A 24,632-nucleotide genomic window follows, 5' to 3' on the forward strand; every position below is an offset into this window, starting at 1 on the left:
TGGTGGTAAAATTGTAATTATAAAGAAGGAAATTATTATTATAAAAGTCAGAATACTTATGTTAGTTGTCTATTACTCTGCTAAAAAATTACCCCCAAACTCGGCAGCTTAAAACAGCTCACACGGCTGTCATCTCACACAGTTTCTGAGAGTCAGGAATCCAGGAGAAGCTTAGGTGGGTGATTCTGGCCCAAGATTTCTCATGAGCCTGCAGTTAAGCTGTGGGCCAGGGCTGCAGTCATCTGAAAGGCAGAGGATCTGCCTCCCAGCTCACCCACATGGTTGTTGGCAGGCCTCAGTTCTCCAAGGGCTTTTGGAAGGAGGGCCTCAGTTCCTGGATACCGGGGCCTCTCCACAGGGCTGCCTGAGTGTCGTCAAGACACGGCAACTGGCTTCCCCCAGAGTGATTCACCCACGAGAGAGTGAGCGAGCCCAAGATGGGAGCCACAGTCTTTTATAACCCAATCTGGAATGCAACATCCCACGGTTTCTGTCATATTCTATTGGTCACACTGGCCCACCTTGGAACAATCCTGGGTGGGTATGAAGACCAGGAGGAGAGAATCACTGGGGGCCATCTGTGAAGCTGGCTACCACAATTATGGCTTCTTCTGGAGAGCTGGGCATAGATTGTATCAGGAAGGAACACACAGGGAACTTCTGGGAAACTGGCAAGATTCCATTGCTTGAACTGGTGGTTGTACAGTTGTTAACTTCATAATCATTTGATAAGCTGTAACATTTATATTCTACGCACTGTTCCAAATGCATGTCAAATTCCACAATAAAAATGTAAAAAGAAAAACCTATTTAAATTTCAAATGACTAACAGGAAAATTATTTGCAGCAATTCGACAATCATATGTAAAATGTATAAAGAGTTCTTAGAAACCAGTAAAAGACAAACACCACAATAGAAATAAACAGTGATTCATAAAAGAACTAAAAAGGTGGATAAGAATATAATATTTTATCTCACAATTAAAGAAATGACAATTAAAATAGTGATTTTAAAATACTATATTCAGCCTAGTGTTAATAAAGACATGGGGAAATGCGCCTTTTCTTACACTATTTGAGGGGGAAATTTTCTGGAACACAACTTGGCGATGCATAACAAAAGACCTTAAAATATCCAATGCTGACTCAGCAACTTTATTTCAGGATTACTTTTTTTCCCTAGGAAATTGCCAAAGACAGTAGCACGGAATCACTAATTATACATTGTTCTAGTTGGGAACACAAATGTGAAATCAAGTTTCCAGGACTGGAATCCCAGCTGCAATACTTATTTTTCACTTTAGGTATATTATTTTGTGCCTCAGTTCCCTCATCCGTAAAACTGGGGGAGAACAAAATACCTACCCTGTAAGGTTGTTGAGGCTTAGGTGAAATAATGCATATAAACATCTTAAACTCATAATCTGAGACGGCAAACACTCAATAAATTTTACTTATTGTTATTATTGAAAATTGGTAACAACTTAAACATCCAACAATTAGAAAATTTTAAATAAATTGTAGTTTTTCCATATTATACAGCTTCTATGATGTGGATCTATATTCTCATAGAAATATCATCACAATACATTAAGTGAGGAAAGCAGGTTAGAAGCCAGTACATTTCATTTTTGCATTTTTATGAACATATGTAAATGTAATAATATTGGGTATATATCCAATATTAAGAGTAACAATATAGGGTAATGAGATGTGGATAACGGTTTTGCTGGGGGTTTTTTGTATTTTATAATTTTTTTCTTTTTTTTGTATTTTATAATGTTTCGTCAGTGAACATAAGTGATGTATGAAATACATGATTAATTTAAAAACAATCCAAAATAATGAACAGAAAAATCAAGAGGTGTGAAATAAATACAGTGGACTTTCAGTATTAAAAGTAATTATGTTCTATTAAGCCACTACAAACACTCAATTAATGAATACTGAACCATTGCTCCTAAAGGAAACAGAAGTTAGGTTCTTTCAAGCCTCTGGTCACATAAGCCTCTGGTATATATATTGGGAGCTCATCCAAATTCATAAGAAAAATACTAATACTCCAAAGGATGGCTAGGCCAAGGGTGTGAACAAGTCATAATAGGAGAAATACAACTAGCAAATAAACCCATGAGAAAACCTTGAGCCCCCAGCCTGGGTAACATAGTGAAACCTCCTCTCAACAAAATACATGTATTTTTTAATTAGCCAGGCAAAGTCGAGCATGCCTGTACTCCTAGCTACTCGGGAGGCTGAGGGAGGAGGATCCCTTGAGCCCCAGAAGGTCGAGGCTACAGTGAGCCATGATGGCACACTGCACTCCAACCCGGGTGATAGACTGAGACTTGCCTCAAAACAAAACAAAAACCTCAGGCCCATTCATTTATTCACATCCATCCATTTATTCATTCACACAGGCATATATAAGGTGCCTCCAAATGTGCACAGCCTGGTGCTCCAAAAGTCACAGGCATAAGGCATTAAGTCCTATTCCTGGGTAATTTGGGAGACACATGCTGAATCCAGGAAGTATGCACACGTGGGTGTGGAGGCCTCGGCCTCTCCTGTCTCCTACTGTGTGTGGGATACCTCCACTCACCATTACACCATACATGGCAGTGGTTACTCACTTGCCGTGGGGCACCCAAGGAAGGTGCTGCTGATGGTGATCACCAACTCGGCAAACCCTGAGGCTCTAGGATGCTGATCTGCTGTCCATTTCCACACACTGATGAGGGGAATGCATCCCACCCAGGTGAAGGTCATTCCTAAAAAGTCAGTAGACCCTTGGGAAAAGGCTATAATTTAGACACATAGTTGTCACTTGATCTAAAGACATATCACTTCTTCCAACAACTTGAAACTATTCTTCAGATTAAAAGTTTATATTATTCCTAGAGTGAAGCTTAGTCTTGGTTATACCTGTCTGAATGTGAAATAGCTGCAATTAACATTATTTATAAAACACCTATTTTTCTAATGGGTTATTAGGTTTCCTTCCTTTCCGGCAAACTGTGTCTAAAAAGAAGCCAGTAAGTCTTTTTATTCTTTTCTTTTTTTTTTTTGAGACGGAGTCTCACTCTGTCACCCAGGCTGGAGTGCGGTGGCATGATGTCAGCTCACTGCAACCTCAGCTGCCCAGGTTCAAGCGATTCTCCTGCCACAGCCTCCAAGTAGCTGGGATTACAGGTGTGGGCCTCTACACCTGGCTAATTTTTGTATTTTTAGTAGAAACGGGGTTTCACCATGTTGGCCAGGCTGGTCACGAACTCCTGACCTCAGATGATCTGCCTGCCTAGGCCTCCCAAAGTGCTGGGATTACAGGCGTGAGCCACTGCACCCAGCCAGAAGCCAGTAAATCTTAAAGGCAAGAAGGGTTTTCTCATGTGTAGGATGAGTAACTGAGATCTTGCATCCAAATATGAAATTGAATAAATTGACCTTTCAGTGTCTGTTCCTCTTGCGATGCCAATAGTCTCACTCCGAATTCTACCTCTAACCTTCCCAAGAATATTAAACAGGATCATGATTAGCAAAGTGAATTTATTTTAAATATATGTCAGGAAGAGAAAAAAATATTAGCACAGAAAGTACTTTTATGATGTACTAATACTTCATGAATCTAAAATTAAAGTTCAGCTTATGTATGAAATATAGCATAACTTGAGTCGCTTAAGTTTCATAAAATGTAAAAATACAGTTTTTCCAGACAATAATTACAAATTTAATCCATTTACTTTCACAAATGTCATAAAGTTGTTAATTATGCTATAAACAGTGTAAGAAGCTGTTGGCCTTCAAAGAATTGCAAAGTTCTTGCTTATTTCTGATAAGCATACAACTTTGGAACACTAAAAACGTCAGGTGAAAACAATTTAAAAATATAATATTTTCTGGTCTAAAGGTCATTAACAGCATAAGCCAATTCCAAAAAGTACTAAGTTTCAGGGATACACAGAGGACAAGAAAAAATATTCCAAAATCCATGATTATAACTCTTTTCAAAGGGCCTTCTTAGCCCCTGTCTCCTAGAAAGCAGAACCCGAGACAAGGATTAAAGTGATGACAATTTATTGTGCGAGTTACTAGCCCAGGACGGTAAGAGTGAGGAAAGAGAGAGCAAGGCCAAGAAAGAGTCCAAGGATTGTGGGATAAAGGGTGTAACTGCACCAGCCACCTACAAAACACGCCAGGCCACTAGGCAAGTATGTCCATCAGCACACCGGACTTTCTCAGAAAGAGCTGCAAGAAGAAACTGCACCTCAGAGTAGTCCCCGGAAGGGAGAAAGGAAGGGAAATTGATCTGCTCAGTGCCATCCTATCCTCTCCCATTGGTTGAGGTTCACCATAGGAGCTAAAGACCCAACACTTCCGGGTTTCACCCTCCAGCCCTTGGACAGCCACTCAAGAAGCCAGGTTCTAGGACCCCAATGCAGCATTTCACCCAAGACCAATAGTGGAGAGAAATGTGGCACTTGACAGGGCTCAGCTTGTGAGGCCTGAAGACCACGTTGGTCCAGGGCTTCATCGATGAACTCCAGCCTGCTCTGTGAACTCCAGCAAAAGTGTGGTCCGGGAAGAGGGGCTCAAAAGGAGGCAGCAACAAAACACACACCTAAAAATGCCTGCAAAGCTTATTACTATCAATATATCTTATTACTATCATTATATCCAATATAGAAGCATTGACACCAGGGATTTATTTCCTTATCTCAAATTTCCAAGTAGCTTGCCCAATCAAGGACAGCACAATGACCACCCCAGGCCAGCTGTGGTTACCCTATAAAATATTGGGAACCACAATAAAGTCAAGCTCCATGTTACTGACTGGAGATTAGGGCCTGGACTCAGAATGTGAGTGCACCTTCCAGAATGATTCCATCTGAGCTGGCATTTGTTCAGCCCCTCATTATCATCAAGTAGCTGCCACATCAGCAGTCAACAGGACTTCCCGACCCTCTCCCTTTCAGATGATCTTCTCCAGTGTCACGTGTCCATTTTTCAGCAGACGGGTACCTTTTCCTGAAATAATGCAGCTTTTAAATGTCAGGGAGTTGCGAGGCTCTTGGGTTCTAGTGTCATCTTCCAGGATTTTATTCAGATCTCCTCATTCTGTGGCCAGGCCCTACTGTGTAATTGTTGTGTATTTGTTTGTTCTAAGGTCCTGTGTACTGATAGGATTTTATATACTTTACTCAGGTTGCAGTGACACTAGTTAAAACACTAATAATAATTTACTCAGGTTTACAGTTGGCACAATTCTCAGTATTTACCATTCAGTGGTCATTTCATTGACTATTAATCACTGAGTCTCCAAGCCTGGAGCAGTTACCACACATGCTAGGCACTCAGTAAACATTTATTTAGTGAATGACATTTGTTTCTTCGACCAGATTTGGATCTCTGTGAGAACTGGATGACTAATTCAACATATGATTACACGTATGACTACACTTTAAAATGTTTAAGGGAAATTAACAGAATTTATAAATAGTATTAATCGAGGGATTTAATTGGTTAAATTTATAAATTAAACACTGTTCAAAGATAAGTGCCTTTCATTTTTTTTTTTTTTTTTTGAGACGGAGTCTCTGTCGCCCAGGCTGGAGTGCCTTTCATTTTAACATAAATATCAGATTTACGAATGAATTTCTAAGATTCGTTAAGTTATTTTTTAAAGTTTAATGTAGAATCAGTTTTACATTTATGACTTTAATGAGTTAAGTATTTAACAAAATACTGCTAACTGTAAACCTCCTTTTCTGGGCCTTAGACATTAAAAAACCTAGGGGTAAGAAAGTGAGAGCCCCTGATCATGAGAGGCAAGATGTGTATAAAATGCTGTAAGAACACAGAGAACAAAGCAACCCATTCCCCACCTCAGCAGTGGGGGAAGAGGAAGGAAACGGGGGTAAAAATTCCTAAAATTTTTACAGCAGCAGGTAATGCTTCAACAGAATCTTAAAGGAAGAGAAAGCAAAACACCAGGAGGACAATAGAAGGAGGTGGAGGAGAAGCTTATTTCAGCAGAAGGAAGAACATGGACCTGGTCCAAAGGGATAACCCAACAGGGCATAGTGTGGAAACTTCCAAGTAGCTCCAGATGGCTAGAGCTAGGCCAGCAGACACAAGGGCTTGATAACATGGGAAGCAGTACAAGTTTATACTGAAGGGCCACTGAAGGATTTTCAGTAGGGGGTGACCATTCCTGTTTTAGGAAGATCCCTTTGGCCACAGTGAGGAAGATGGCCTGGAGCGGGAAAGAAAATAGGTGGGAGAGGTGGCAATGTAGATAATAAGTAATGTGGCCCCACCCTGAGGAGTGATGGTGGTGCAGAGAGATTGACAGATCTTAGAGCACTTAAGAGGTAAAAATCTACAGAATGTAGAGAGATAAGGGTGTGGAGTGAGTCCCTAGCACAATGCCAAGTGAATCACTGAGGATACTCAGAAGTGTTGAATGAATGATGAATAGAATAATGGCAACAATAACAAAACACAGCATTTGGTGGAAGTTACTACATATTGAGCCCTTTGCCAAGAGCTTTGCCTTTATTATCTAATTTTATCTTCATGTCCATCCTTTAAGGAAGATATGCTTAATTTCCAGAAACTAAGACACATGGAAGGTGGATTACTTGCCCAAGCTCACCCAGCTAATCAGGAGAGGAGTCAGGATTGAAGCAGAGGTAATCAGCTCCAGAGTGCTATGCCCAAAGATGAAGGTTGGTTTCATAGTTTCTAGTAAATTGGAGTGATGAAAATGTTTGGATGAATTTAAAGTATATATTTTTTGAAAACTAATTTGAGGTGTATAGGGGTGTCCAAGTAGAGCTGTCCAGATAGGCTGCCTAAAGCTCAAGAGAACTGTCAGGACAGGAATTATGAACAGGTGATCACATGGGTTATCATGAGAGTCATGGTATCATACATGAAACATGAACTGAGTGAAAAGACTAGATGACCAAGAGCAAACTCCTCGTGATCACTGATTTTAAAAAGTTGGACAGAGAAAGAGAGGCTGGAAAATAAAACATAGTGAACAGAGAGTTAAAAGTTTAACCAGCAGTGGTGTGGTAGGAATCATAGTAGAAGATGTTTCCAGAAGGAGATGGTCAAAAGGCACAACAGAGCAGAGTTGTCAAAAATAAAGACACAAATGCCTGCTGGATTCATCTTTTAGGAAGATGTTGGTAACTTAACTGAAGTAGATCCATTGTGTGACGGAGGGGACAGTAGATTACATTGGTTGACAGTGATACGTGATCAGGAAGTGAAAGCAGTGGGTAGAGATATGCTTTCTAAAAGTCCAGCAATGAAGAAAAGAGTGAGACAGGGGAGGCCTAAGGGGAGACAGAGTCAAGGGGAGGATTTAAACAAGAGGCCAGCTTGCTTAATTGTAACCTGCACGGACCTTAGGGGACGGAACAAAGGAGGATGAATGTGGGAATAAAGATAAGAGACAAAAAAATATGGAAGAAGGGGTCAGGGGGCACCTTGCCTCTAGTGAACAAGGGCCCTGAGCTTTACACAGCCCTCCATATTTATTGGTAAAAGAGATAGCAAGAAGCGGGGCATGGAAGAAGAGGTCAGCTGCTCGGGTCCAGAGTAGGCTTGCAAGACTACATTCCTCGAACAATAGGCTCTAGATGTCCCAGCAGATAACCTCAAGGTAAGTGTCAGTAAAGGAGAGCGCGAAGACAAGGGACAAGAAGGTAGGACTAATACCATGGGGTCTTGGGGCCGTAATGGGTATTCAAGAGCCATGACAAAGAGTGGAAGAGGAAGCCATTCAAGAACATAATAAAGGATTAGTGACTTATCTTGAAGCTGAAGCCATAAATATGTAACACCAGCACAATTATAAGATTTTCTCCAGCAGTTCCTGGCAGCCCCTGGATAGCAGAGAAGACAGATGTTAGAGGGCTCCAGGGCTTGAGGTTGGCAGAAGACATAGGAAAGATAGTGGAGGGAGGGGTTTGCAGGGGTCTGTGAGAAAGGGAGCTGCCCTGCATGGGATCTGGGCAGGCAGGAAAGGAAAAGAAGTCCTAAGATATCCAGCTTGGGGAGAAGAGCTTCAGGAAAAGAGCCAGACCTGTCAACACTGCTGAACTAGATGAGAAATAGCAAGTTGAGTGGAACTTTCCTCCTGACCTGGAATCACGGCTAAGGTCCAAAGCTAATGACTGAAAGCTCACAACAGTCCACAGTCAGAGTCACCAACAAGTTTCTAGCCATGATGCCAGCTACTACAGCACAACTTTCCAAGAGGTGTCAAAACTGGTCCCCTGCCCTTACCACTCGCCTGCCTCCCATTCAGTCAATATAAGAGAGGAAATCAATATAAAGAGAGGAAAAGAAGGACCCTTCAGCGTGACAAGAGTGACATGGAACACCTAAGCCACAAAGACAAGGTTCAAGTCCTGGATCTGCCAACTTATAAACTGTGTGATGTAGGGCTATATATATCCACTCTAGTCCATAAAATGAGGCTAATGTCTACCCCAAATGGTTATCACAAGGATTAAATCAATTGAAATATTTAACATTCCTAGAACTGCACTATGTAAGTATTAGCTATTTTTCTTGTTTTTTTCTTTTTTTTTTTTTTTTGAGACATAATCTCACTCTGTTGCCCAGGCTGGAGTGCAGTGGCACAATCTCAGCTCATTGCAACCTCCACTTCCTGGGTTCAAGCAATTCTCCCACCTCAGCCTCCCGAGTAGCTGAGACTACAGGCACATGCACCACCACGCCTGGCTAATTTTTGTATTTTTAGTAGAGAGGGGGTTTTGCAATGTTGGCCAGGCTGGTCTCCAACTCCTGGCCTCAAGTGATCCTCCCACCCTGGCCTCCCAAAGTTCTGGGATTATAGGCATGAGCTACTGCACCTGGCCAATGGGTTTTTTAATGACATTAAATTCAATTCAAGACAAATGGAAGACACAAATCCATATCCGTGTTTCTTTGCCTCCTTTCTCCTCCCTGCTCCTTTTTTTTTTTTTTTACAAGGCTTTTCTCTAATGACTATGTATCATGGGAGCAATTAAAACTGTACTACACATACACACACACAAACACACACACATATAAAAATTTGTACTTAGAACTGTTCAGATCCTTTGATGTACAAATTTCACATCTCAGAGTGGAGTCTATCATAAGGAAAGTCCATTCCTAAATACAGACAGACAACCTTAACGTGGAAAAAGATGTTTAGCGCAACATTTTTTTTTCTTTTGAGACCAAGTCTCAGTCTGTCACCCAGGCTGGAGTGCAGTGGCGCAATCTTGGCTCACTGCAACCTCCACCTCCTGGGTTCAAGCGATTCTCCTGCCTCAGCCTCCCAAGTAGCTAGGACTTCAGGTGTGCACCACTACGCCCAGCTAATTTCTTTGTATTTTTAGTAGAGACAGGGTTTTACCATTTTGGCCAGCCTGGTCTTGAACTCCTGACCTCAAGTGATTCGCCTGCCTCGGCCTCCCAAAATGCTGAGATTACAGGCATGAGCCACCACATCTGGCCTATTAGCTACTTTTCTTATTCCCTCACATTCTCATGGGAAACTGATGAGGATGCTTTCCCTTTCTCAAAGCTAATTCCGAGGGACTCCAAGAAAACCACTTGCAAAGACTAGAGTTGCCTTCAGTGAAGGAATACCATTCCCTATGGCCCTCACGGGGTATGAAAGAAGACTCCAGTGGTTGCCCTGAGTCAACAAGAAGGTGCAGGTTGGGAGAGCAGCAGGAGAGGAGCCATGGCCTGTCCAGGCAGCTTCAAGGGTAAGGGAAACAGCACCAGGAAAAGAGGGTGGGATTATATACCACAGATGAGACCACAGGAAGACACAGTTGCCACACCAGCTTCAGACAGAACCAGGGGGGGACCACGGCAAGACCAGGAACCCCATACACCCTCTGCAAGTGGAAGACACATAGAACTAAGCCTCTCCAGCTGTCCTTCCTGTGCCCAGCACCAAGGGAAGGAGCATCTGGAAGAGGGAGAGGGAGGAGGTGCACAGAGCCTGACCACAGCACCCTCTTCTGCTACCAGCAGCCAGGATCTCATCTCTGCCCATGCTGTTGAGGACAAACTGTCAATCAGGTTGGAAACTGATGTTTTAACAACAAAAAGGGGCCAGGTGCGGTGGGTCACACCTGTAATCCCAGCGCGCTGGGGAGGCCGAGGCAGGCGAATCACTTGAGGCCAGGAGTTCGAGACCAGCCTGGCAACATGGCGAAACCCCATGTCTACTAAAAGTACAAAAATTAGCTGGACATGGTGGCACACGCCTGTTGTCCCAGCTACTCAGGAGACTGAGGCAGGAGAATCACTTGAACCCGGGAGGCAGAGGTTGCAGTGAGCCAAGATGGCGCCATTGCACTCCAGCCTGGGTGACAGAGCAAGACTCACCTCAAAAAAAAAAAAAAGGGACTAAGTCATACAGAAATAAAAAGGTTTTAAAACTTAAGCATGGCAGGAAATATATGGCCCTGGTCAAAGCATCCTCAAGAGTCCTACTCCACAGAAGGAGAGAAGAACTTGCTTCAGCACAGTGGAAAGCAGTGATTAGCAAAAATAAAACCAATTCCTATGTATGTGCAGAGGTGAGACCTCTCAATAAATAAGCCAAATATAAAAGATCTTCGGCCTGCAGGTTCTCCATGGCCACCCTCACCCAACCTGTTCCAGTGACCGAGCCCATCAGAAACCAGCCCCGTGGGCACAGGCTCATTCCCTCCAGTGGCTGAGCTCTGCCATTCCTCCTGCCACCCAAAGCCTGGCATACCTGTGGCAAGCCTTGGGCAGGAGACCCACGTGAACCTGGCCCATGCATCCAGTATGCAGAATTAGGCTCCTGCCCTACCTAGTTTCCTGATTATATCCCAGCTTCCCTCTGGAAAAGTCCCGGCCATTTGGCTAATGCCCTAACAATGACTCAAGCTTTCTCCAACCCTCTCTCCCTGAGAACTGCACTCTTCCCTTATTGGATCCCTCCCAATTGAAGTTTCTATTCTTCCTCTTAGAACCATGGTGGCACTTCCTCTCCCAGTGGCTGCCCCCTCCCCCGCCCCCCGCCAATTATAACACCCCTGGGGTATTTTGCCAAGGCCAAAGTCACAACATCCTCTTGGATATCCCACTAGAACTGCTGAAGACTCTTTACAGGAGAAGCCCCACAACCTGGCCTGACCTCTGTCTCCAGGCTCACCCTCCCTCCCGCCCAGCAGTTCTGGTACTTAACAGTCAAGACCACGTGGGTTATGATTGCATGGGAGGTTACAGATTGGAAAGTTGCTGCAACAGAACCAGAGGAATCGCTCAAGGCAGGAGCTCACAGGATGGAATTTAAGAACTCAGGTTAAAGCAGGTCTGGATGATGCCAAAGGCTCCAGTCTGGCTACGGGATGGGTGGATGCAATGGAGGAAGTGAAGGCCACCAGCATGGAGGAGGGCCATGAACTGAGACACTAAGGACTCACTTGCTGAGCCACTGATCTCCCAAGACAGAGCCGATGTGTCACGGTGAGATGGCTGGGAAGAGGATCATTTAATTTTGCCTCAGAGGAGGGAGACCAGAAAGGTGTACATGTGCTTTTTTTGTTTTCTTTAACATTTTACTATGAAAGATTTTAAATACACCACAAAACCTGTGTAATGAACTGCCATGTCCCCATCACCCAGCTTCAACAGTTATTAAAGTTTTGCCCACCTTATAGTCCCTGGATGCCCTCCCTGGTGCCCCTCCACCACCACCACCACCACCACCACTGGATTATTTTAAAGCAAATCACAGACATCGTATCATTTCATTTGTAAATACTGCAACATGGATCTCTAGCAGATAAGCACTCTTTTTAAAAAAAAATAACCAAGAAACAATAATCAAACCTAAAGAAATTAAAGAACAATTATTTAAAATCATCTAATATCCCATCTATGATCATGTTTCCACATTAAACTCATAAATGCCTTTTGACAGATGGGTGTTTGAATCCAGATGGAAATAAGCTTCACTTATTGCACTGGATTGATTTGTCCCTGTCCTACTTTGGTTTCCCCCAGAAACAGACCCTGGGGCAATGATTTCAGTGCAAATGGTTTATTTGGGAGGTGACCCCAGTGAAACTGGTAGGGGAGCCGGAAAGTGAGACAGTGGGAGGACCACCAAAAAAGGATGCGTTACTGCTGGGGGCAAATGAAGCTCGGTCTCTCTGGGCAACTCTGGAAAACAGTGTGGGGCACCACTGAGAGTTTTCCCAACTCTGGGGGATAGAGGGAAGGAAGCTGGGGTATTTGTCCACCAGCTCTCCACCCATCTTTGGCTGAGCACTGCTTCCAGAGACATTAACTCTCTAGGCCATTAATTCTCGGGCACTCTGCTCCGCTTACCATGTGTAATCTTGGGGCCAGAATAAATGCCCCTGGGGAAAGGGTCACAGGTGTTCCTGGCACACAGCCTCCAGCAAGCTATAAAGGTAGAAGTGGAGTGAAGGTAGGCAGAACATCAATTGCATCTGCCACAGTCCCTTCAAAGTTTCTTTCATTAATACCACTTCCCCCCGTCTTTTTTTTTTTTTTTCATGTATTTACTGAAGAAATGTGGTGTGGCATCTTTTAGAATTTCCACATTCTAAATCCGATGGATTTCATTCCCATAGTGTTGTTTGATATGAACCCCTATCTTCCATACTTTCTGTTTTTTTCTTTTTTTTTTTTTGAGAGGGAGTCTTGCTCTGTCACCAGGCTGGAGTACAGTGGCGATCTTGGCTCACTGCAACCTCTGATTCCCAGGTTCAAGCAATTCTCCTGCCTCAGCCTCCCGAGTAGCTTGGATTACAGGCGCGTGCCACCACACCCAGCTAATTTTTGTATTTTTAGTAGAGACAGGGTTTCACCGTGTTGGCCAGGATGGTCTTGATCTCCTGACCTCGTGATCTGCCAGCCTAGGCCTCCCAAAGCGCTGGGGTTACAGGCATGAGCCACCATGCCTGGCCCATACTTTCTGTAAATAGTTGGACGATTTATCAGATCGCAATTCTATTTTTTGGCAAGAAACCTACAGGTAAGTCTGTGTCCTTCCTATACCACCACATAGGAAGTATGGGCTTCTAACAACTAAAGGTTTGCCCGGCTTGAAAGAAGCTTGAGCCCCCTCTCGTTGGTTGGTTATGTTGCTTCATTCAGCATATTCCCAAGCCGACCAACTTCTTCCACATGCCATGGAAGCTGGACAAACATGAAGTGAACAAGTCAGGCTCTGTGTGACTCAAAGGCCTTGCCAGCAGATTTCAAGCAGGGTTTGCTTGTGACTTGGAACAAACATCTAAAGACGGCATTGATTCTTCCACTCCTTACAGCACCTTTCAAACACCAAGCCCCTTCTGAAACCAACTTGCACACCAGAACAGTGCAAGACCACGTGAATTTATGACTTTGAATGTCAGATGTGTGAATCTATTTACACTTTAGCTACCACAAATTCCAAAGCAGAGAGGTGTTCAGATCCTCTAAATCTTATCTATACTACTTCACAAGAAAAGTCTGCCTCACTGCACTGTAATGCAGACAGTGCAGGCAAAAAAGAAAGCCAAGACTCTTGAAAGAATGCTAACATCAAATTCAGAGGACAATTCGGTCCAATGAAGTGTTTCATACAAAACTGACAAGATGAAGTTCTTTAGCCACTGGTATTTAGGAAGCAGCTTCATTGTATTTTGGTTAATTTTCCAAGGTCCTTTCCACCTGCCTCCAATCAAGCTTTTTGCAGAATGGAGTCCACACTGTCCAATTCACTCATTCAAGAGACACTTACTGACCAGGTGAGCTTAGGGACTCTGTCTCCAAAACATACATAAGGACTTCTAATGTCTTACTTTTCTCTGAACCCACAGGATTCTTGGACTCTCCCCAGCACACATTAGACATTAGACCTTAGGTCTTTGTCAATCATCACTCCTTGCTAATACAAGGCTTCCCACTTTTCACCATGAAGATCTGTACCTTCTTTCAGTGCTTCTGTGCTGATAAGAATGGCTTTTCCAAGTTCATTGATCTTCCCCAACTACTCCCCCTTAACATTTTCCCATTTATTACCTGTTGGGAGGTCCAGGTAAGGCACATATTAGCTTGTTTGCATATTATCCCAGCAAAGATTCCATCCATTCATTCATCTTCTGATTTAAGAGAGTCCTCAATGTTTATGACACTGCTCATTGGGCAAATGGTCTTATTCACTTAAAAGCTCCTGTAATTAAAAGTGAACAAGTTCCAAAGGATGATATTGCCCTTGTGAGAGCTTGGTCTGTTTTCCCTGATGTGCAGGTGCTATCCTGCCCAGATAGAAAGCCAGTGACCACCGTCATATACTGTGCTAGGCTGAACTAGGTTGTAGGGGGCCAACTGTGACATCACATAGGCAACGCATCACTTCAGGGCCAAGAAAATGAGCACTCAATTCCTGTTTGTCTTCAGGGCACCCTCTGACCTTCGTGGATATTTCAGACTCACAGATAACATTTCCTACCCATGACATTTACCAGAAAAAACAAATTGTAATCTGGCCACCTTGGCTTCCTCTCTGAGAGGAGGCTGAGCCCTCCTGATGAGCCCTCAGTGTCCCTCTGGCATTTACCCACCAGTGACTGGCATATAAGAAGTCACTGGGACAATGCAGTGTGTAAGAGCAAAACCTCTGCTAATGAGGGTCAGTGGAAAAAAAGAAAAAAAAATGCAAAATCACTAAAGCGGCAGTGTTAACACAATCCCACAGCAGAAAGAAGCCAGCTTAGACCCACAGAGAAGGGGAGTCCAAACGCCAAGAGTGGAGACCCCTAAGGGGCCCCAACCTCATCCATCCCCCTGAGGTTGGTTCCCACACAAGGTCAACAACCTTCTCCCAATCTCTTAGCTGACCTCTGTGGGCCATACAACTCTGTCACCAACGATGCAATTCCCCCTGCCTGGCAAAAATGCCCAGGCCACAGACACAGTATTTGGTTCCCTTTTATCTATCTATCGATCTATCAATCATCAATTTATAATCTATCATCTATCTGTCATCTATCTATCATCTATCAATCATCTATCTATCTATCTATCTATCTATCTATCTATCGGCTTCTGATAATTCCTATTAAACTGCACCAACAATAGGCACAAACCTGTCCCACAGGCTGTTCTCTATTCCCTAAATAGGTCTAACTTCCCCACTTGCTTTCACCTGGAAAGGGCATTTTGGTTCAGCCTCTTCCTTTTAAATAGAGATAGAGGCCCAGAGGGGTTAGTGACTTTCCCAAGATCACAAAGCAGAAGCAGGCTGAAATCCAAAAGCATTGTGCCCTAGGGACACTGGACTATTTAACACAAAAGGATCTTAACATTTTTAGTTATAGAAGAATAATGTCATTTGCAAATACATATACCTGCCCTTGGGCTATCAAATGCTGGCTATGGATGGGGTAACAGTTCCCGCAGGAGGTGGGGTGGTTAGGGAGAGTCCTCACCCCCATCAAAGGAAGCAGTAAAGACCCTGGAAAAGTAAACTGGATGAGGGTGGAAACAGGAAATGGGACCAGGATGGGGAAGTGGAGGTTCACAGCAGTTTTTCCTGTATCATGGAAATTTGAGGTGGTTTTTACCTTCTTCCTTTAGCTTTACTGTGCAGCTTGAGTTGTCTTCACATGTAGGTATTCACTGATATGATTAGGAAAAGCAGATCAATGAGCATGACTCCCAGAGTCAAACCCAAGAACCAGCTTCATGACCTTGGAGTCACAAAAGATGTAACACCTGCCTGTCAGAATGCCGTCAGAAGAAATGAAGCCTTCCATAAACTGAAAAGCAGATGGCTATCTATTACAAGGCACCCATTCTGCTACACAAGCTGAGCTGCTATGAGCTGCTAGCACAAGCAATGCTGGACTCTCAGGACCCCCATTCAACCCTGGTGCACAGCATCATAGCTTCAGAACTATCCAGGATCTTTGTCCAAAAGCCAACATGGTCTTCCGGGTCAGGGAGGCAGATCAGCAACAGTGCCTGGATGCTCACTTAAGTCCCCATGAAAACTAATAAAAATGGAGGGAAGGGGTAGCAACAGTTATGAAAAATAAAAAGTTGACCATATGCCCAAATCAGAAGGATCTTCTACTGAAAGGAAGAAATTCAGATGTATAGTCAGTGGCTAGTGAACATCAGCCACAAAACCCAAAGTGGCTGCAGAGGCAGCTGGGCAGGGGGTGACAACTGTGCCACATGGAAGGGAGCACACCCTCCTGAAGCAGATTTGTGTACTTATCACACAATTTTCCAGCAGGCGGCTGTCAAATCACCAGCTCTAACCAACTCAGGATAGGAGAGTTTTCCCCCGCATGAAAGTAAAGTGTGTTGAGGAAGAGGCGTATTTTTCTAACTCATACAAAGAGCACCATATGGGCTAACAGTGACCCACAGACACCCTGACTCCATGGACTGCTCCTCCACAAAAACCTCAAGGAATCCCATCCAAACCACATAAGCACTCCCAGGTCAAGTCTCTTGGTCTCCTCAATAACCTTAGTTCTGCATTCACCACAAATCAGCTCCTAGGCAGGAACTCAGCCTGGTGCGCAGATGCCCAGGCTAACTGCATTCTGAGGCATGCAACCTCCTCACCTGGGAGCAGCGCCTGCAGGCAGGTGTATGCATCTATGAAAGACTGGTCAGAGCCGGCCTCAGGTTCTGCAGGACCCACATCCATTTTTTTCATTTGTCAGAAATGGATAGTGAGAGAAGAGGCTGGGCACAGTGGCTCACACCTGTAATCCCAGCACTCTGGGAGGCCGAGGCAGGCGGATCACAAGGTCAGGAGATCGAGACCATCTTGGCCAACATGGTGAAACCCCATCTCTACTAAAATACAAAAAAAAAATTAGCCAGGCTTGGTGGCATGTGCCTGTAATCCCAGCTACTCGGGAGGCTGAGGCAGGGGAATTGCTTGAACCCAGGAGGCGAAGGTTGCAGTGAGCTGAGATCGCGCCACTGCACTCCAGCCTGGTGACAGAGCAAGACTCCGTCTCAGAAAAAAAAAAAAAGAAAAGAAAAGAAAAGGAAATTTAAAAAAAGAAAGAAAAAAAAGAAATGGATAGTGAGAGAAGAGAAAAACTTTGTCAGCCAAAAAGAGTTTCCTGGGATGGGCCACAGACCAGGAATGTCCCATTGGTGGTGCCAACAGCTCAGCCCCTGCCTCAGATATGAGAGACATTGTGCCAGGGTCAGTGGTACACTGCAAATGGCCAGTGTTTCACATCCGCGTGCCAACACTATGTCTATTCATGGATAAGGAAGGAGAAACACAACAGTCTGATGCCTATGACCAGAATTTGAAGCATAAGAGGACAGAAACAGTTCCTCAAAAAAAAAAAGAGCAAAAACATTCCTGCACATAGATTTATTGCGGGGAAGTATAGAAACTTCTTTGGGTTCCCAATAGAAAATAAGGGCACATTCCCCCAAAATAGTCCACATACCAAACAGAAGAGGCAAATATATCAAACAGTAAACTGAGGGAAAAAAGAGACTGCAGAGAAAATAAAAACATGGTACCCAAATTATAAGACATGCAAGGCACAGAGGAACATACTGAAGAACAAGAGGAAACAATCACGCCAAGCCAAAAGATGGGACGACTGAACTAGTCACGTTATCAAATTGATGTCATTGCAGGAAAAGAACAAGAAGGAACACGAAAGAAAAAAAAAAAAAACAGGTAAACTGGTTAAAAATTCTTCAAGATTAAAACATTTAAGAATAACCCAGCAACTTCACTCAGGGTATGTAATCCAAATAATTGAAAACAGGATGCAAATACTTGTACATGAGTATTGTATGGACTGAATGTTTATGTCCTCCCAAATTCATTTGTTGAAGCTCTAACTTCTAATATGGTTGTATTTGGAAGCAGGGCTTTGGGGAGGTTATCAGGTTTAGAAGAGGGACAAGGGTAGGGACCCCATGATGGGACTGGTGTGCTTACAAAGAAGAGAAAGAGAGGCCAGAGTGCTCTCTCTCTCTCTGCCATGTGAAGACACAGGGAGAAGGTAGCCATCTGCAAGCCAGGAAGCGGGCCCTTTCCAAGAGCCAAATTTTCCAGTGCCTTGATCTTCCCAGCCTCCATAACTGAAAAATAAACATCTGTTATTTAAGCCACCCAGTTTCCAGTATTTTGTTATAGCAATCTGAGCTGACTAGGGTAAGTATTCATTGCAACACTATTCCCAATAACCAAAAGGGAGAAAAACCCAAATGTCCACAATGGATAAATGAATAGACAAATTATGGTATATTTATACAATGGAATATTATTCAGCCATGAAAAGGAATAAAGTACTGATACACGCTACAATATGGATGAATATCAAAAACATTGTGCTAAGTAAAAGAAGCAAAACACAAAAGGTCACATATTGTATAATTCCATTCATATAAAATATCCAGAATAAGTAAATCCACAGAGGCAGAGGATAGATTAGTGATTTCCAGGAGCTGGGTGGAGTGGGAAATGAGGAGTAACTGCTTAAAGGGTATGAAGTTTTACTTTGGGGTGACGAAAATGTTTTGGAACTAGATAGAGATGATCATTGTACAACACTGTGACTATACTAAATGCCACTGAATTATTCATCTTAAAATGGCTAACTTTATGTTATATAAATTTTAATTTTAAAAAAGCAGTATAAGAGACATAACTATCAAATGCAATGTATGGTCTTCGGTTAGATCCAAGTTCATACAGGCTGGCCATAAAAGACATTTGGAGAATATTAGAGAAATTTGAATATAGGCTGGGCATTGGAGGACATAAAAAATCATTGTTAGGTGTGATAGTGGTAGCATGGTTAGAGAAAGGCCTAAGAGAAAGGCCCTTATTTTTCAGATGTGCATACTGAAGTATTGGGAATGAAATGTTATGTGGTCTGTTAAAATGCTTCAGGAATAAAACAAGATAAAGCAAAGACGGCAAAATGTTAATACCTGTTAATCTATGTGATGGGGTAGAGGTATTCATAGTATTTTTCTCTTTAGTTTTCTGTATGTATAAAATGTCTCATAATAGAAATTTAAAAAAACAAATCCACATGATAGGCAGTAAAAAGTAAACTTCTGGCCGGGCATGGTGGCTCATGCCTGTAATCTCTGCACTTTGAGAGGCCAAGGCGGGAGGATGGCTTGAGCCCAGGAGTTCAAGACCAGCCTGGACAACATAGGCAGACCCTGACTCTATTAAAAAAAAATGCCAAAAAAAAAAACTAGCTAGGTGTGGTGGCATATGCCTGTAGTTCCAGCAACTTGGGAGGCTGAGGCAGGAGGATTGCTTGAGCCTGGAAGGTGAAGGCTGCAGGGAGCCATGATCATGCCACTGTACTCTAGCCTGGGCAACAGAGCAAGACCCCACCTCAAAAAAATAAATGAATAAATAAACTTCACACACTTTACAGTGCTAAAAAATGCAATCAATGGAAAAAGAGGAGAAATACTTCAAAAATGGAGCAAAAAATTACCTAAAAACAAAAATCATCACGAAGAACACAACACTTTTTCATTATTCTTCCCCAGATTTGTTGAGGCACCTACATTAACAGATGAAGGAACACAGAAGAAACATCCAACCCATGTATAACTATTTCCTCCCAAAATAAAACCCACACAAATAGTATCCAAACAATAAATAAGCACTTACCAGAAAAAACCACTTTCCTCAGTTGAAAACAGATTTCAGTTTGCATGGTTCATCATATATTAAGCAAAATGAATGGAAAGAGATTCACTGATAGACATGTTCTGATGAGATTTTTTAGTCTCAAGGACATATAAGGAGTCATCAGAATTCAAAGGTGAGAAAATAGGAGAGAGAGAGATGATCTGCAATGGAATACAAATCAGGATGGCCTCAATATTTACCCCCAACAGGAGGTTTTGGAAGATAATGCATCAATATCTACATTTTAATATGTAAACACTTGTGACTTTAAAACTACTATATTAAGACACATTGTTGTTCACAACAGAAGGCAACCAAAAAAAACTGTTTTAAATATGCAAAGTCTCAGAAAACATATGGTGTATGCTTCTTGAAGAATGTACTTGAAAATGTGCTTCATGTCAGAGAGAGTTGGAAAATCTAAGAACTCAAAATGGCAAATTGAGCATCAACTAAGTTTAATATAAATGCATGCATAATTTATAACAGGATTATGAAGAGAAACACAAAAGAAAATCACTGAGGTTATTTGTGAAATGCTGACTTGAATAGTTCTAGATTAGATTGCCAAAAGTCTCAGGAAATAGAAGAAAAGAAAAGAGATACAAAAAAACAACCAAAACAAAGAAATGTGGGATTGTCTATCAGGGAGAGTGAAAAAAAAAAAAACTATTTTTACTGACTTCAGCAATTTCATAAATATAGATTTAATATGGATTTTTAAAAAACTTAATAGGATCCACTACTAGAATTAGAAATGGCATAACTATGATCCAAACAAAAGTACAAGATAAAAGTAAATGTAATGATAATGTAAAGACAGGACTGAAAGCAAAAAACAAGGAAAACGAAATGGCAGATGACCAGACATACCACTGTGTCAATAGTACATATGGTTTAGATTTCCTCATTAAATAATAGGCAAAGACAATCAAAATTGGTTCAAACATAAATTACCTGCTCCTTAAAAACCCTTTAAAAGTAACACCATAGTATTACATTGAAAGATGAGGGCAAATGTGAGGAAAAAATTAAATTAGGGGGTAATATTTGTATAATTCTGAGTATAAGAAGAAGGCAGAAAATGGGATTAAAGAAGGTCATTTGAGATTGCTGAAAGATACAATCAGTAGTGGAGCCTTGTAAACACTGAAGCTTTTGCATCAAGATATAGTAAGCCATTAAAACACAAAAAGATGACAATAGGCTCTTGATTCAAAACACAGATCTCAGTTCTTTTCTCTCTAGCACCAACATTCTCCCTGGAATGGCCATAGGACTATAAAACTGGGGTTATCTAGATCAGCTTTACAAACTAGGACAACTCCCAACTTCCTGGCAGCAGCTTTGAGAAATTTCTGAAAGGCAGAAAGGCAGGAATTCCTAAGGCAAGGATGGATTGATCTCACTGGTCAGACTGGCACACACAGTAGGACATAAAAAGGGCCATGGGGATGGGAATCCTACAGATGCCCCTACCAACAGCACTTGTGGTAGTGACTGATGAGGGTAATGTGACTTTTCTAACTTTGGGCAGACCCACAGAAAGAAAAGGAACTCTTGGCACAGCAAGGAAAGAAGCCCTACCAGAGATTTCCCCTTGCTGCAGCCATTAATTTCTATGAATATTGAGTGTCTACTGTGTGAAAAGTACTGGGGCTGGGAACACAACAGTAAACAAATCACACAGGAATCCTGTCCTCACGATGACCATGCTATCTAATACATAGCCACTGGCCACATGTGGTCGTTTAAATTTATGTTTTAATTAATTAAAAGTAAATAAAAGTTTAGAAATCCATCTCACTTGCACTAGCCACATTTCAAATGCTCAGTAGTCATGCGTGGTGAGTGGCTATCATACCAGGCAGCTCAGATCCAAGAACATTTCCATCAGCACAGAAAGTTTGCACTGGGCCGCACTGGTCTAGAGCAAAGCCCTCCATTTGCAACCTTCCTTTGAGAAAGCTAAACTATCAATCTGAAGCTCTCCCTTCTCACCCTGTCTGGGCTGACAACAGACTATATCTCACCTGCTTAAACTAGACACACTAAAGCCACTTTCTTTGAAGAGCATAGGAGAAAATAATCCAACATATGAAGAAACTCAGTCATTTAAAATAAGAGAACCAATTGGAGAAATCAAAGTAAGTATGACCATAAGAAACAAACTCACAGAAGGCAAGGGAAGGAAAAGTCAAAACAGTGCACTGATTCCGATTTCCAGGTTGGATTCTTGATGACATTGCCCTCTGGAAGAAGGACAAATTGAGATCAAGATTTCTATTCCTAGAACGGAACTGTTCACATTAAAAATGGTATAGCATAGAAAAACTAGCTTGCATATCAAAGGAAACCAAATCAGAGACTTAGAAAACAAACTTGAGAAAATTCTCTCAAAACTTAAGAAGGCTCGGCCAAGCGCGGTGCCTCATGCCTGTAATTCCAGCACTCTGGGAAGCTGAGGCAGGCGGATCACCTGAGGTCAGGAGTTCAAGACCACCCTGGCCATGATGAAACCTCGCCTCTACTAAAAATACAAAAAGTTAGCCGGGTGTGGTGATGCGCGCCTGTAATCCCAGCTACTCAGGAGGCTGAGGCAGGAGAATCGCTTGAATCCGGGAGGTGGAGGCTGCAGTGAGCCAAGATTGCGCCATTGCACTCCAGCCAGGGCAACAAGAGCGAAACTTTGAATCAAAAAAAAAAAACTTAAGAAGGCTCAACAGATTAATATGTTTGTAGAAAGAAAAGAGATTTGGAAAACAAACCCTGGAGGAGGCAGTATGCATTAATAACAAGATTTCCACCAGTATAGAAAAGAACAGAATATATAAAAAGTAAAGCCTACTTTATATACCAAAAAATGGATTTAATTTGTGACAAAAACTGCAAACTGTAAAACAATACACAAAAAAGCTTGCAACAACCACAAAGGATCAGCTAAATAAGCCATTACAAGATATATGATGATGGATTAATATATTTCATATATAAAGGTAAATTTAAAAATGACAATGTAAAAATGGAAAATATCAAAAGGCAATTCACAAAAAAAATGCAAATGATCAGCACATATATAAAATCAATATATACAAATTTTTTAATAGATCACAAGAGCAAACATTTCAAAAGAATGGCAAAACCCAGTGTTGGCAAGGAAATGGCAAACAGGTAATCTGACAGAAACACTATTGCTGAGAGGACAAATTGCTCATCTTTCTGTTAAGTAATAAATTGGAAATGACTCCCCCCTCTTTAGTGCCATCTTCTTTTAATAAGAAAATTTAAAATGACTCCTTCCCACAACAGATTTCAATGCCTCTCTAGTGGTTTTTTGTAATATTTGCCTTTCAAGTAGAACTGTCTCCAGTAGAAAATATTAAATCCAAGAGCACAGCCTCTTGAAGAGAGAAATAGCAAGAGTAGCTTTCTTTCAATGCAACCCAAATTATATATTTCTCTGCACATGTCAAAAGAGGTGTTTTGTCAAGGAAAAAAAGCGATCAATCCTTTAGTCTCTAAAAACCTTTGTACAGGGTTAGGGAATGAAGTTCTGCCATCATAATGCACCACTGTGCTCTTTCAGATATATGATTAAAGATTGCATTGTTTCCTTTTGCCAACCTGAAATTTCAGCTCTTAAGAAATATTTTTGCCTGCTTTAATGTAACTCAAGTCAAGTACAAATAAAGTAAGCCATTTCTGAGGAGAACTAAACCAAACCAGCAGGGAGAAGTAGCAATTTAAATGCAGCTCCACCTCAATAAAACAAAGCTGACAAATTACTAGAAATCCATTGCCCACCTAATGTCCTAGTGTCAAATCTCCTGATTCCTAAAGTCATCTGTTGGAAAACAATTTCAGCAAATAATTATTTCAGCATGTTTCCACTCCCTGTGATAGGAATTATTTCTCTTTTTTTTTTTTTTTTTTTTGGAGACAGAACGTCTCTCTATCCCCCAGGCTGGAGTGCAGTGGCACGATCTCGGCTCACAGAAACCTCCGCCTCCTGGGTTCAAGCGATTCTCCTGCTTCAGCCTTCTGACTAGCTGGGATTACAGGTGGCTGCCATCACACCCACTAATTTTTGTATTTTCAGTAGGGAGGGAGTTTCGCCACGTTGGCCAGCCTGGTCTCAAACTCCTAACCTCAGGTGATCCGCCCGCCTCGGCCTCCCAAAGTGCTGGGATTACAGGTGTAAGCCACCGTGCCCAGCCAGGAATTACTTCTCTTAATCCAAAAAGAACAAACAGGCACCAGGCAAGAAGGCACGCACCAATAAATGTACAGCTACCCCTGGGTATCCATGGGGGATTGGTTCCAGGACTCCCACAGGATACACAAATCCTTGAATGGTCAAGCCTCTGATGTAAAATGGAGTCATATTTGCATATAATCTATGCACATTTTTGCATGTACAGCACTTTAAATTGTCTCCAGATTACTTATAATAACTAATATAATGTAAATGCTATATAAATAGTTGCTATTCTGTATTGTTTAGGGAATGATAACAAGAAAAAGTCTGTACATGTTCAATCCAGATGTTTTGGTGTTTTTCTCAAATTTTTCTGACCTTCTTTTGGTTGACTCTACAAATGTGGAACCCATGGATACTAAGGGCTGGCTGAACTTCCAAGCTGTATTCCACCTCAGCCACCATGAGAAACACAGAGCAGAGGGGAGGCCCAAGCCTTGCAATCCTCCCAGGCTCACGCTGGCCCCACAAGGTAACAACTGTGTGATTTGAAAAGAGTTGCATAATGTCTGCGCGCCTCAGTTTTCTCATCTATAAAACTGGGATGGCAGCATCTTCTTCATAAACTGTGAGAACTTTATAAAACCTGTAAAGTATGCTGGGTACAGGGTTGCTATTTTATTTTTAGAACAA

General features: G+C 42.2%; 1 protein-coding gene across 11 annotated transcripts in view; it reads right to left on the reverse strand.

Moving 5' to 3' along the window:
- SH3GL3 (SH3 domain containing GRB2 like 3, endophilin A3) overlaps nucleotides 1-24,632 on the reverse strand; it is a 167,710-nt gene that overhangs the window by 116,491 nt on the left and 26,587 nt on the right. For 4 of the 11 annotated variants that reach the window (XM_054531752.2, XM_054531753.1, XM_054531760.1 and 1 more), the window contains one exon: nucleotides 14,098-14,248. The exons of the other annotated variants lie outside the window; for them this stretch is intronic. In XM_054531752.2, the coding sequence (XP_054387727.1) occupies nucleotides 14,098-14,166 (69 nt within the window). In that variant the 5' untranslated portion in view covers nucleotides 14,167-14,248. Of the gene's footprint in view, nucleotides 1-14,097; nucleotides 14,249-24,632 lie in introns of those variants that run through there. 11 annotated transcript variants of the gene reach the window in all.

The sequence above is a fragment of the Pongo abelii genome, chromosome 16, assembly GCF_028885655.2.
Source record: "Pongo abelii isolate AG06213 chromosome 16, NHGRI_mPonAbe1-v2.0_pri, whole genome shotgun sequence".
In the NCBI taxonomy this organism is placed as follows: Eukaryota; Metazoa; Chordata; class Mammalia; order Primates; family Hominidae; genus Pongo; species Pongo abelii.